Consider the following 12,625-nt stretch of genomic DNA (forward strand, 5'->3'; position numbering starts at 1 on the left):
CTTTCAGCTTGGGTGCCTGGGCCCATAATTCCAAGTTCAGTTCATTGAATTTTAAGTGAGGGTTTGTCCATTTAGGTGTTGCTTGCCTTTTCTTCATATTTCCGGTGGCTCCACATGCAACATCTTGTAACTTTTAGGTTGGGTTTTCTTCATATCATATTCCTATTATACAATTATATCATATTGTGGTCCCCATGTCCTAGGCCACTACACCTGGGATTTAGCTTTGTGTCCTCAGCCCTATAATTCCAACGAAGAGACATAAAACCTCATCTGTGTAGTTGGGGCCTGGACGATTCTCATGATAATGAACAATGTTGACTCTGTAGCCAGTAGGCCTTTACCGCCCATGATTAGATTTTTCTTTATCTGGGTGAAGAGCATACCTGTTCCAGAAGTAGTGCAAACCCCCACTAGTCTGCTAAATTATATCTCAATTTTGCACACCTGTTTTTCTATGCAGATGCTTTCTGTGTGGATCTTGCCCACACCGGTCCCTCCAACCGATCAATGTGGGATTCTAGCTAAAGTGTGAGAGGAAGTAAGTGTGTTTCAGAAGATTATATTTTCCTATAGTGAAAATGTATTTCTGATAATACTTATCTCCTCTCACACTATCTCGCCCTTCCTCTCCATGACAGGCGGTGTTCTGGTATGATAATATTGCCAGTTTCGATAAAGTTAATAAGAAAGAATGATGGAGAGCTTATATACAGATTGGGTATAGAGGGAGCAATGATGTAGGCAGAGGGAGTCACAAGATTAAAATCACTAGAGGCAATATAATAGGGTATAAAGACTGGAACAAGTTAGGTAGAATTCATACCAATGCTTAGATGGGCAAAAAAAGAGAACCTTTCATCGGGATAAAGGTAAAGCGTGAGAGAGGCAAGTGTGTTTAGGAACTGCTTTGTAGGCCTCTAGAGACTCACAAAATCAGATTACTTTCACTTTCGCTGATTTGGATTTACGAAGATTTTCACAATGATATGATTTGAAAGAAAGGAACTTGGCCAACAGTTCAGACAGTAAGACTGACAACTGTGCTCAGATTATTGTATGACAAAATGCACAAATCCTCAATATAAAATACTGTGCTTTTGTAATTGAATACTTTCTGATTGACAATGGATCAAACTATAAAAAATAAAGGGACAAACTTACCCAGTCTTAAATTTCACAGAAAAAGAAGTATCTTCAAAACAGACTTCTAGGGAGTCCTTATTAATGTTTTTAATGTATAAACACAGGGTCATTGAGTCAGGTCCCTTTAAGTAAAAATACAAATACATAAATACACATTTTTATTATTTAAACCTTAATAAGTTTATAAGATATTGAAATTTGATTAACAAAAAACAATCCACATGTAAATGCTGCTTGTATTTGATTTTCTTTTTAAATTATGAAGATATATCAAAATAGGTGTTAAAATTATAAAGCTTCATATTCATTTTCTGATTATTTTTCTAAAACTGCTAAATGCAAATGTTTCCATAACCAACATGTTCTCTAAAGTTTTATCACCAACCAATGTCATATGAAAAAATTTTACACAATTTCTCTGTCAATCAATGATAAATAAATGCAAAGGTAGCTGACATTCAGTAAGATGTATGACAAAGCAAAATGGCAGCTTTCTAGATAAAAAGATCAAGAGAACTTCAGAAACATGTACCCGTGTGTAGAAAAAGAAACAAATGTGTTCCTGTAAATTCTAGCATCCAAAACTTTCTAACACAAGAGTATGCTGGTCTGAAACAAAAGCTACATGTATGTGATCTTAAAAATGAATTAGACTTATCATCTATTTTCAGATGAAAATATAGCAAAAAGATGAGATTTCTTATGATGATTTTCAAATTTACTTTTTGACTTTTTAATCCTAAACAGCACAACATGGATCCCAATGTCTTTCTCAGTTGTATATCTTTATACATAATCTTTACAAATTTATATCAATTCATGTAATTGTCAAGCAGAAACCCTGGATCAATATGAGGCTATTGTCATGGATAGAAATAATTAAATAAAATTACATTCATTCGAGGGAAAGCTATCAGGAAGATTACACTCCCTCATGTAAAGTTGCATTTCCTCATGAATTGTTTTTTAAATTAATCCATGCAATATGTTCACTGTCATTGGTCACAACTAAAGGAATACAGATGGACTGTGCATTCCCAATTGGAAAAGCCAACTAAAAAGATGAAATTCCTTAAGGAAAATTAAGTTCCTTGGGAATGTAATATTCCGATCCTTGATTCTTTTCATAACAAGCAGACAAGAATACGTAGCTATAATCTAATATTTATCTGGACCCCATACTATAATTGACCATCAATATACATGCAGTTCACCCTATAGCATATAAAAAAATTTCTAAGCATCTATTTCACTATATAGGCTGTTTTAGAAGATAAATCCATCAAATTAATACAGTATCATCTTGTCTGTTTGCTTATAACATCATTGTGGTATGCATGTATGCACATATCATTCCTCAACAAGTATTCTCTGTGATGGCTGTTTATAATGTACTATGTTATAGAAACCTTGTTTGATAATTGTTGTAAACAACCTGCATATTGGATTTTCAAGCTACAGCCTACTATAAGGATGCATTTGTGTTGGGGGGTCTGAACAGACTCAAGGTGACCCACAGTGTACTCTTCGAGTCACATTTTGCAGTATTGTGGTAATATCATCATATATTGGTGGATAATGACTTGAATATAGGAGTATAATAAAACTTCACATTTTTTTGATACAATGTTTGTAAAAGGAATAGTTTAATACTACTTATTTAAATACTGTGTTGTCCAACAGATGACTAGCACCCTGGAACAGACCCTTACTCAAAACAGGATCACAGTCTACTATACACTTATCCATGCCTACTCTACACATGTAATGCTGACTCCAATTCTCAGCAAAAATCATCAGTAAATTCCCTAACTACAAACTCCATAATTTGAACCCCCACAAAATATCTTTTGGTCCATTTTTTTGTTTAAAAAAGATTGTACTTTGTGCAAGCGATATGTTGGTAGAATCCACAAAAGGGGCTGAAAATGTTTGGAAAATTTTGCTTTTGTGATTGGCTAATAATGCTGATTCAGTCACTAAACTTTCTATCATGGACAAGCTGCATGTAAATTTTGTATGGCATATGTGGTAACATAGTACAGCATATACAGCTCAGTTACATTACCACACATTTGTTTTACAAGTTACAGCTCTTATAGTAAGTAAAATTTATTTTTAAAACAGGCATATCGTTTCAATCACTAGTGTGATCATGCTCATGTACAGATGTTTTAACAGTAACAAAACATTTAGTATTTAAATCAACACTCAACCAAAGTAAAAAATTGTAAAATGTATATGTACTTAATCAGTAAGTAAACTAAAAATGAAACTATTACCGCACATTGTATTGCACGCTGTTTGTATGCATGTATATGAGCAGTTAGGAATTTGCAACGAAAACAAATGCCAATAACAAATATTTCTAGTATAGATGCTTACGACAATAAAACTAGCATGGCTGTCTCGACTTCTTACTGATAAACAAGTAGGAACTAAAATGTTCGGATTTACAAAATCAAACTCAGAATTTTCATCTTTAATCATCACAGTTGAAACACTGACCCCCCTTTCGATTATGCATATATAGGCCTAAGGTAAACATTAGACAGACAAGAACAATTGAGTCTCCGAAATGTGGAAAACCTAGCTACCATGAGAAAAGTGGGAAAGTCCACAAATCAAACAGAACATAATAATGATAACTGTAAACAAAATTTTATTAAAGTTTTGATCAGTACAAAACAGAATAACAATAAATAAAATAAGGCTAGTTTTGCCTCTCTCCAGTTCGATACAAACTATGAGTATGAACGACAATACATGTATGAGTGTGTACATGTGCAGCACTCAGGTATTGTGTACGTATTACAGTATAGTAGTATGTGTGAGAGTTCTGATGCAAGTCTAGTCTTACTACAGGCTGTACTTTATGGGCAGGCCAAGCTCACTGTTCAATTTAGGTTTTAAAGGTTATTGACTGTTTGTTTCTTTAAGATACTATGTAACATTAGCATGGTTTGGGCTTATTTTTCCAATGTAACAAAACTTCCTGGGAAATAAGGTATCAAAAATTAGTTTAATAAAGATGCAAAATTGCCAACTAAACATTAACTTTACTTTATGGAAACAAATATGATATAAAAACATCAAAATTCTTGTAATTGGGTCTTTGTACATCAATATTGTCATAATTGGATCTTTTTTTGAGGGGTCCATGTTTTTCTTTGTTGTTTTTTGGATAACCAATATAGCCTCCCAGACAACCTGAAAATTTTCTTAAAATCGAGCCCTGTAAAAGTTGTAATGACAATTGGTTTTTGGAATATCACTCCAGAGCTTACTATGATGATAAGTTTGTGCTGGGGTCCGGATTGACCCCAGCTGTTCTACGACGCAACTTTTCAAATGTGTGCTGATAAGGGCTAAAACATGCCAATGCTACATGTATTTGATCTTAACAATGAACTACACTTGTTTTCAGTTATCTGAAACATGTTAAGCCAAAACTAAAGGACAGCAAAAATAGAAATGCTTATGATGACCTTCAAACGTGTCCACTGATTCTGAGTTCAAGTTCACCTTGAAATACCAATATGTAATTGTTTTATGTTTAGAAACATTAATATGCACATAAAACTAATTTCATGTATTATCATGTACTCCAGTTTTAAAGTAGGCTAGAGAACAGAATAATGACAACATTATTTGAATAAAAAGACACAATTTACTATCGACAGCAACATTTAACCTTATTTAATAACAACAAAACATAACTGATGTGTTTGCAAGAACTACTTAATCACCCATTACAAAGGTCAATAATTTTCAATGTCTATAAGTGAGAGTACCTACTTTTTCATACCAGTCCAGTTTCACATCCTGGACTTCATGGATTGGCTTGTGAGTGTTTTGAGTATCCATTGGCACTCCTTCCTGAAACTAAACAACCCAAAGAGAGTTACACATTAAACTGAAATTTTCAAAATAATGTCAAGCAAAGACAGAGGACAAATGTAAGATATTAAGTTATCAATATTGACCAATTATGCTAGTTTTTTTTCAAGTAACAATTTAAAATAACTGTTAAGACAGTTAACTTTGGCCAACCAAATAAATATAAACATTTTGAGAGACAGTAATGACAAAACCTATTTGAGCAAGATAATGCACCATGCCATAAAGCACCCTCAGGACTCTCAGTTTTGTTTTTTTAATTTATCAGTAGCTCCAAGATAATTAACAAGGAAAAATGTTGCAAGTAGTGGAGTACACTTGATCAAGTTCACCTGAATGTGAGTGGAGTTCACAAGTGTTTATGCGACACCTTGAGCAGTACACGTGTATTTGTAAGCTTTTAAAATTTTCATATTTTAACCTTTAATTTTGAATTTAAATGAAGTTTTTAAACAAATTTTCAAATCTTGCATATCTCTTAATAGCAGGCAAAAAACTGAACTCTTAATATTCAACTGCTTGCTCTTAAATGTACAGCAGTTTGAGAGCTGAAATTACATGAATAATTATAAACTAAATAATTCTTAAGGACAACAAATTCCCATTTTTTGTGAGTTTTTCCAGAATAAACAATATTCATTTAATGCAATAATTATATTATATTAAATCACGCAGTTGTTGAACCCTTATTCAATCACTAAGACCAAATTAGTATATCACCTGAACTGTGTATTTGAAATGTTTGCATGTTAATGATTGTTTCTAAATTTTGGTTAACCACCACAATTGTAGTGTAAAATAACATTATAAAAAAATCTCAAGGCACAGAAAACTTGTAACACTATATAAAAAGTTAAAAATGACCATTTCCTCAACACAGTTAAAAAAAAATCATGATTTGTATCTTCATATGCTACAGGCAAATGATTTATGTGAAGATTAGTTGTCCATACTTTTTCAAAAAAATAATTTCCGTTGATATTTAATGTGAAAAAAGTAACAATTCTGAAGGCATAAAATCAAATTATCAATATTAATCTTAAGGAAAAAATTGATGGAAGTTACTATATAATAAATCAAGTCACATAAAAGCTATTTGCAGGGTCATATACATTGTTTTTTTTTAAATACTGGTCTTACAATATTCTGTAGTATCTTAGAATTCCTTGAAATCCATTTACATGTCTTGTTTACAGCAGTTATTTGTCAAAAATTGTAAATTATAGTAAGGAAAGATCTTTATTAATGGTAAATAATTCAAATAAACATTTTGTGAGCAATAATAATTAGACCATGCATTTATTTTATAGATTAATAATTAAAGGTAAGACTGTCTTAATATATGGTTAAACCTGCTGACAGCTGACAATCTTAGACTGGTTTGATGAGCAATTAGATATAAATGTTATCAATTTTAATATATCATAGATACACACACCATGTAGTTGCACCGTAATCAGCATGTTAACAGTTTCATACAGCATTCGTTCCTTTGATAGATGTTTTTTTTTTGCTTTTCAGACAGCAAATTTAAATTGTTCCAGGCAATGGCCAATACAAACCACTGAGCCCTGTAAACCATATCTACAGATGTTTGAAACAAATAATTTCAAGAATCTGTCTTAGTCAACTCAAAACATGTGAGCTGTATCTAATCTAAGTTCATGCTGTATGATTTTTTTGTATTGTGACACTTAAATTTTTTTAATATAAGTTATATTATAAGTTTAATATAATAATATATATAACTTAGTGTGTTTGCAATAAATACTATTACCAAATTTAAAAAGATCTAATTAAGACATCTATATATTAAAAAAAAAATCACTTTTTGAATCAAAATAATAAAACAAGATACCCTTGTCTTAACACTGGTTACTGAGGAATAATTTTATAATCTTTCAACTACGTTTCACCACAACCATCAGTTAATTTTGTAACCTTCAAAACTTTATATCAAAACAGTCAAATCATTGAGCTTAACTACAATACAAATGAAAAAGCTACCTCAAGCTGAGGCCAATGCTTGTTTGGAACTTTCTTCACCATCTGTATGAAAACTTTATTTCCCCTCTGAGCCACAGTGGTGCCATCTGCCACTACAGGTTGGTATAGTGAGCACTTCCATTTCCTGCCATCTACAAGTTCACAACTGTATTAAAAGGTCTATTTTGGCAATTTTCAAGACACTAAATACTTGGCTAGTAGCATGCACCAGCAAAGTTCTTCAACATTTTATTACTTCAAAAGATATGTTTGTTTTATCAAAGCACAATAGTCTAATCAAGTTTTGTTTTATTTATCAATTTTAACACGACATATACTTTTCTAACAAGCATTTTTTATTTCAAACCTGTAGTGATGGATGATCATTATTATAGTCAGTTTATAAGTATAAACAAAGTTACAAAATTGATCAGAATTTCTATTTTAAATAAGTTATTTCTTGAAACCCTAGTAATTATTTTAATAACTGTAAAATTTAAATTATTGGACAAATTTTCATCTGTGTTTGATTTATAAAACAAATCCTTTAAGTTTAGAGAAATGGAAGATTTTTTTATATCTTATTTTGTATTCTAGCTTGTCAATATCAGCAATTTGAATTTCTAATTCGTACAAAACTACAGACTTAGTATTTTGACTATACAACCATTTAATTTGAACCAGTGCTGCATTCAACATATCACGTGACATACAAAAATCAATGTTTTTCTGTGTTTTTAATACTTACTTTTAAATTAAGAAATTGAGTAATGTATACTACTAAAATTTTAATTATAATCTACAGTTTGATACCAAACTTATTGACACAAATTCATGAAATAGTAGTTCAATAAAATTTTGAATGCAAGTCAACAAACAAGATGATATGGCCTTTCACCCGTGACCCATATCGAAAGGGTTAGTATCATGAAAATAAACTGTTTTCTATTCCAACTATCCAAGTAATTGAAAAATTTCCAGTATGATTTTTCATTATTTTTCTCAAGTAAGTAAACATTGTTAATTTCATTGCTCAATTAAAGTAATTAATAAAATTAGCATTTCTGAGTATTACAATTTTCAATTATCCAAGTCTTATGTGAAAATAATTAGTTAGTTGAATGTAATAAGGTTTATTAGCCCAACTAATGATGGATTATCATATACTACCAATCAGCCAGTCTACAGGTGATCATTCTGTTAAGCACTAGGCTTATAAATTTTTAGCCCTTAGAATTATTGCTGAGCCACCAAGAGAGGTGGAGAGAGCTCTCTTTGAAAACCCTCAGGTTTTTGGGTCACATTTTACCATCTTATAATAGAAACTGCTACACTGAAAACAGCAATAATTAAAACTTCTGATTCAATGATTGGTTAAAACAGCAAGATATATATATATATTTATTTATCAATTGATTTACTTTAAATAAAAACAGACAAAACAGTTGATGCTTTTACTTCATATTTTTTTACAACCATAACATTACTTACTAAATAGCTTAAAATCTTTCTAAATAAGTAGTTAGTTTTGAATTTGTGTGTATGTGAAGAAAAAGCTGCAAGGTAATGAACATAAAAATGTTATCAGAAGTTTTGAAGGTTATTTGTTTGCTTTAGATGTAGAGTCCTTTACTCACTTCTTGTCAACTAAAATACTTTAGGTGTTTGGATAACGTGACCTACCATTACAATTAATCACAGAGTAGTTTCACTGAATTCAAGGCTGATCAGTGATGCTCGGATGAGTAAAGCAAATAAATGAAGTAGGCCTTACATAGAGGTAGAATCTAAGCAATTTGTTTGGCTTAGATCACTCTTCCAAGTGGCAGTGACAAGTTATGAATTCAGTGAAACTAGTCTTTTGCATCGAGAATAGTGAACCAAAGAAGAGATTAGGCCTCTACATTATCTTTACTGAAATTCATGAATTGGCGAAGAAAAGAAATTTTTGAAGGTATTGTCAGTGGAGAAAAATACTGATTTTTTAGTTTACCTGCTTATCACCAAAATACTCGTTCATTATATTTGTATACAACTAGACAAAGTATTCTGCAATTGTCTATGTAAATAAATAAACCTGTGCTGGCTGAGGTGTACACAAGTCTGACATCTAAATAAGTGAATAAAAGCATTTCAGTGGCACAAAAAACATAAATTTTTTATCTGACAAAAAAACCATGTATTTTGTTAAAGGTTTCAACATCAGAGAGGTAATTTTATTTAAAACTGAACACTAGATTTAAAGTTATTAGAAAGCTGTAATACCTGAAATGTACAGTATTGTGAACAAACTAATCAGAAATTATTTACATTTACTGTTTTCTTCATGTTAAGGTATTGACTTCCCAAATCATTTTATTTTATTCCAGCCAGTTGCACTGACCAACAATTATAAAACATGACACCCAAATGTATACTTTAGAAGTTTAAAACATAAAAGAAGGCTTTAACAATAGACCTACTATGGAATTTGCTGTATATTTACATTATAGTGTGCGGTCTACACAGATAATATCATCATCACTGTTTTCATGATTCACTAAAACATAACTTCTTGCTAAATGATTTATATCTATCCATGTTTTTGTTCAGCAAATAATAATAATTTAACAAGTTGTGTGTTCCAAAAGAGTACTTTAAACTTAGGTTATAATTGTGCCAGTTTTGATTGTTGGAATTTATTTCATTCAGATCATATTTGCCCCAAAAACGTTATTTATAATAACTGGTGCCAGTTGCAAATAAACGAAAGTTAAAATGGTGATGATGCTATAGTGCAAATATCTTTGTAGAATGCATGCTATAGTAGCACCAAAAAAGCTAGTGTTAGTTTGATAAATTATTGTCAAAATGGTGTATGCGTGTTCATTTAACAATCACATATTTACCTGTAAATCAGGAATGTTATTATTGTACATGTGTTTTTAAGCTATTAACATTATAAGGTTTTGTTTTTTATGTATTTATTATTAAGTTAGTTAAAAAATAGATAATGAAATAGGACAGCTAAACTATGTATGACACTTGAAAAATATATTTACCAGGAAAACTAAGCAAACAATGGTTTTCTTCAGGCTCTAAATTTAGCTGGTTCAAATCCACATATGAGCCCACATGTAATGTTACTACAACCTTTGCATCAGTCTGTGTCCATTCATGCCGAATTGTACCTTAGAATTACATACAAAAATTAATATTTAATATGGAAAGAAAACAACATTACCACAGATATTAACTTTAATATTTTATTATACAAATTTTAATTTAAGGGCACAAAAGCATTATAAATATTATATTGATATTTTAATGTGTAGTTATGAATACAACAAAGATAAAGCTTTTTAATTTGTATCAAAGTTAACATTTTTTCTCTATTAGCATCACAGTGTACCAAAACAATTTCAACATTATACTTGCAGTTTGAGGCTAAGCCTAAAAAATATTCAAGCAAGCTAGTTTAAAAACAAAATGTCTACTAATACTAATTTAGTAATTATTACAATCGTTCAAAAATATTTTTAATAGCTTGAACGTTTTTAAATTATTTATAAGTTATGTAATAAATATTAAAAACCCAACACTGGCAACAAGAAATCTTGTCTTTGATTTTGAAGTTTTAACTTTTAAGTATTACTTAGTTTTATTATTAAGCTTAATCTAAATTTTAATACCAAATGATGCCTCTCGAAACGGATATTTTTATTATACTTATAGTTAAATTCGTAATAATCTAGCCTTTATTCTCCATTGTTGTATGTTCTACGTAGCAAAACACGGTGAAAATGAGAGCAACGTACGTTTTTTGTCAACTTTATCTCCTTTGTCTGAATCTTTGTTACGAACGTTGCTATGCTTATCTTTTCTTTTCTTTGCTGTTCCACCATCAGCGGCCAGGCTAGAGTTGTCCATGCCGTTAACAATGGTCCTTAGGCGGCGTGTTCAGTTTAAGCTGATCGGTTTACTTCTGGTGTAAGACTATAGAGATGCTTTCCAAACTTCTTTCAGTATCAGTATATCACTGTCAATAAATCACTCGACATTCTATAAAAATGGTTATGCAGATTGCTCATAACCACAGAATTTTACATTCTATTTCTAACTCAAAACATACTAAAAAGTAATCTGTCTTTATCATAAATTTTCAACAAAATACTTAAATCACTTACTCTAAGATATAACAACAACCCAGTTTTAAAGTACGTCATAGAAAACTTACAGGCTTCAATACAAAACCGTCCTCCTCTTTGACTAATCTTTCTTCTACCTTTCTCTTCGTTCGACACTGTAGGACTACTATTGTACTCAAAAGAGGGCGCAGTAGAGTGAGTAGACTAGAAAATGGCGGATAATGGTAGGTTAAGTAAAGTTTGAAAGCTTATTAACTCAAAATTTCTTCACTACATGTATTTAGAAATCGATCAGTTTTAACATTATTTTTAATAACTTGGAATGCGTACTAAAAATTATAATTTAACAGCTCGTCCGATTTGAACACAACTTTCTGAGACGTACATGTTTTACTGTACTTTACAGTTTACTATTAATATTATTATTAAACTAGTTTTAATTTTATACTGTAAATAGAAAGTGTAATACTACTAGTAGTAAGAGTTAGCCTACTCTATGATGAGTCTTAACATTATATGATTGTGATACTTACAAGGTAGTCACTTATTAAGTTAGTAATTAGTAAGCTGAAGACTGAACATTACCAGTGTAATCCACATACATTATCGGAAATACACTAACGCCAGTATTATAGTAATACTATCCGTGGCTGCTGGTGTTTAGACATAAGTCATATATTGATATAGACAAATTTACACTTTATAGTTATACAACTTATATATACAAAGTTATGCAATAATTCAACTTTGATTTTTTTCAATATAAAAAAATATTTTAACAATTCATGCTGTATAACTTAAATCAAAAGTCACAGAATTTGGGACATTGGGAATGGGAAAGACCATTAGAGTCATACAGTAGCCAGGATGAGGACTTAAAAATTTTTGAAGTATATGAATGCTAGTCATGGTGTATTTTCTTTTTTGTCATTAGCATTCAATTCTAGAGCTATACTAATTGTATCTTGGAATTTGGAAATATCGCTCAATGTGGTATCGCTGACTAATCAAATAATTTGTTGGGAGTATGATATATTTATTCAGTGGCATTTATTTAAAAATGAATAAGTAAGATATACTGTTGAAAAAGGGAAATACTCAAATATGGGTGTTTTTGAATGAAGAAAAGTTAAAAAATTCTTACGTTAACCAATTCTTCATGAAGAAAGAAACAGAGAGATCGAAGAAACAGAAAACTTTCCTGTTTATCTTGGTCACCTCTCCACCCATCAAAATCAACCTAAATGTAACATTTTATATTCATATTCTTATCCAACAAAATACTAACATTATACATCACATCATCAGAGAAATCATTTGGCAAATTTATATTCAAGAGAAAAATAATTTTGGAAAATGTATATCAGTCTGGAATTTCACTGCTAAGTACTCCTAATCTTCAACTTTGTATTTCCAACCATTTTTGTTTGACCATTTAAATAGTCCTGTAACAATACTGCACACTT

General features: G+C 30.7%; 2 protein-coding genes across 7 annotated transcripts in view; one reads left to right on the top strand and one right to left on the bottom strand.

Annotated features, from left to right (window-relative positions):
• The window catches only part of LOC106457766 (ubiquitin carboxyl-terminal hydrolase 19-like), a 55,177-nt gene extending 43,863 nt beyond the window's left edge, over nucleotides 1–11,314 (bottom strand). The window contains exons 1-6 of one of the 4 annotated variants that reach the window (XM_022383796.1): nucleotides 11,249–11,314; nucleotides 10,826–11,050; nucleotides 10,074–10,202; nucleotides 7,054–7,184; nucleotides 4,945–5,031; nucleotides 1,165–1,268 (exon numbers count right to left, since the gene is read on the bottom strand). In XM_022383796.1, coding sequence (XP_022239504.1) covers nucleotides 1,165–1,268; nucleotides 4,945–5,031; nucleotides 7,054–7,184; nucleotides 10,074–10,202; nucleotides 10,826–10,916 — 542 coding nt within the window. In that variant the 5' untranslated portion in view covers nucleotides 10,917–11,050; nucleotides 11,249–11,314. Of the gene's footprint in view, nucleotides 1–1,164; nucleotides 1,269–4,944; nucleotides 5,032–7,053; nucleotides 7,185–10,073; nucleotides 10,203–10,825; nucleotides 11,171–11,198 lie in introns of those variants that run through there. The other 3 variants (XM_013917210.2, XM_022383795.1, XM_022383794.1) reach the window with 3 other exon arrangements.
• LOC106457767 (E3 ubiquitin-protein ligase Hakai-like) overlaps nucleotides 11,305–12,625 on the top strand; it is a 35,710-nt gene continuing 34,389 nt past the window's right edge. For all 3 annotated transcript variants that reach the window (XR_002610246.1, XM_013917211.2, XM_022383797.1), the window contains exon 1: nucleotides 11,305–11,383. Coding sequence is in view for 2 of the 3 variants with exons in the window: in XM_013917211.2 (XP_013772665.1) it covers nucleotides 11,371–11,383 (13 nt within the window). In the remaining variant the exon portion in view is untranslated. The remainder of the gene's footprint in view (nucleotides 11,384–12,625) is intronic.

The sequence above is a fragment of the Limulus polyphemus genome, unplaced genomic scaffold, assembly GCF_000517525.1.
Source record: "Limulus polyphemus unplaced genomic scaffold, Limulus_polyphemus-2.1.2 Scaffold371, whole genome shotgun sequence".
In the NCBI taxonomy this organism is placed as follows: Eukaryota; Metazoa; Arthropoda; class Merostomata; order Xiphosura; family Limulidae; genus Limulus; species Limulus polyphemus.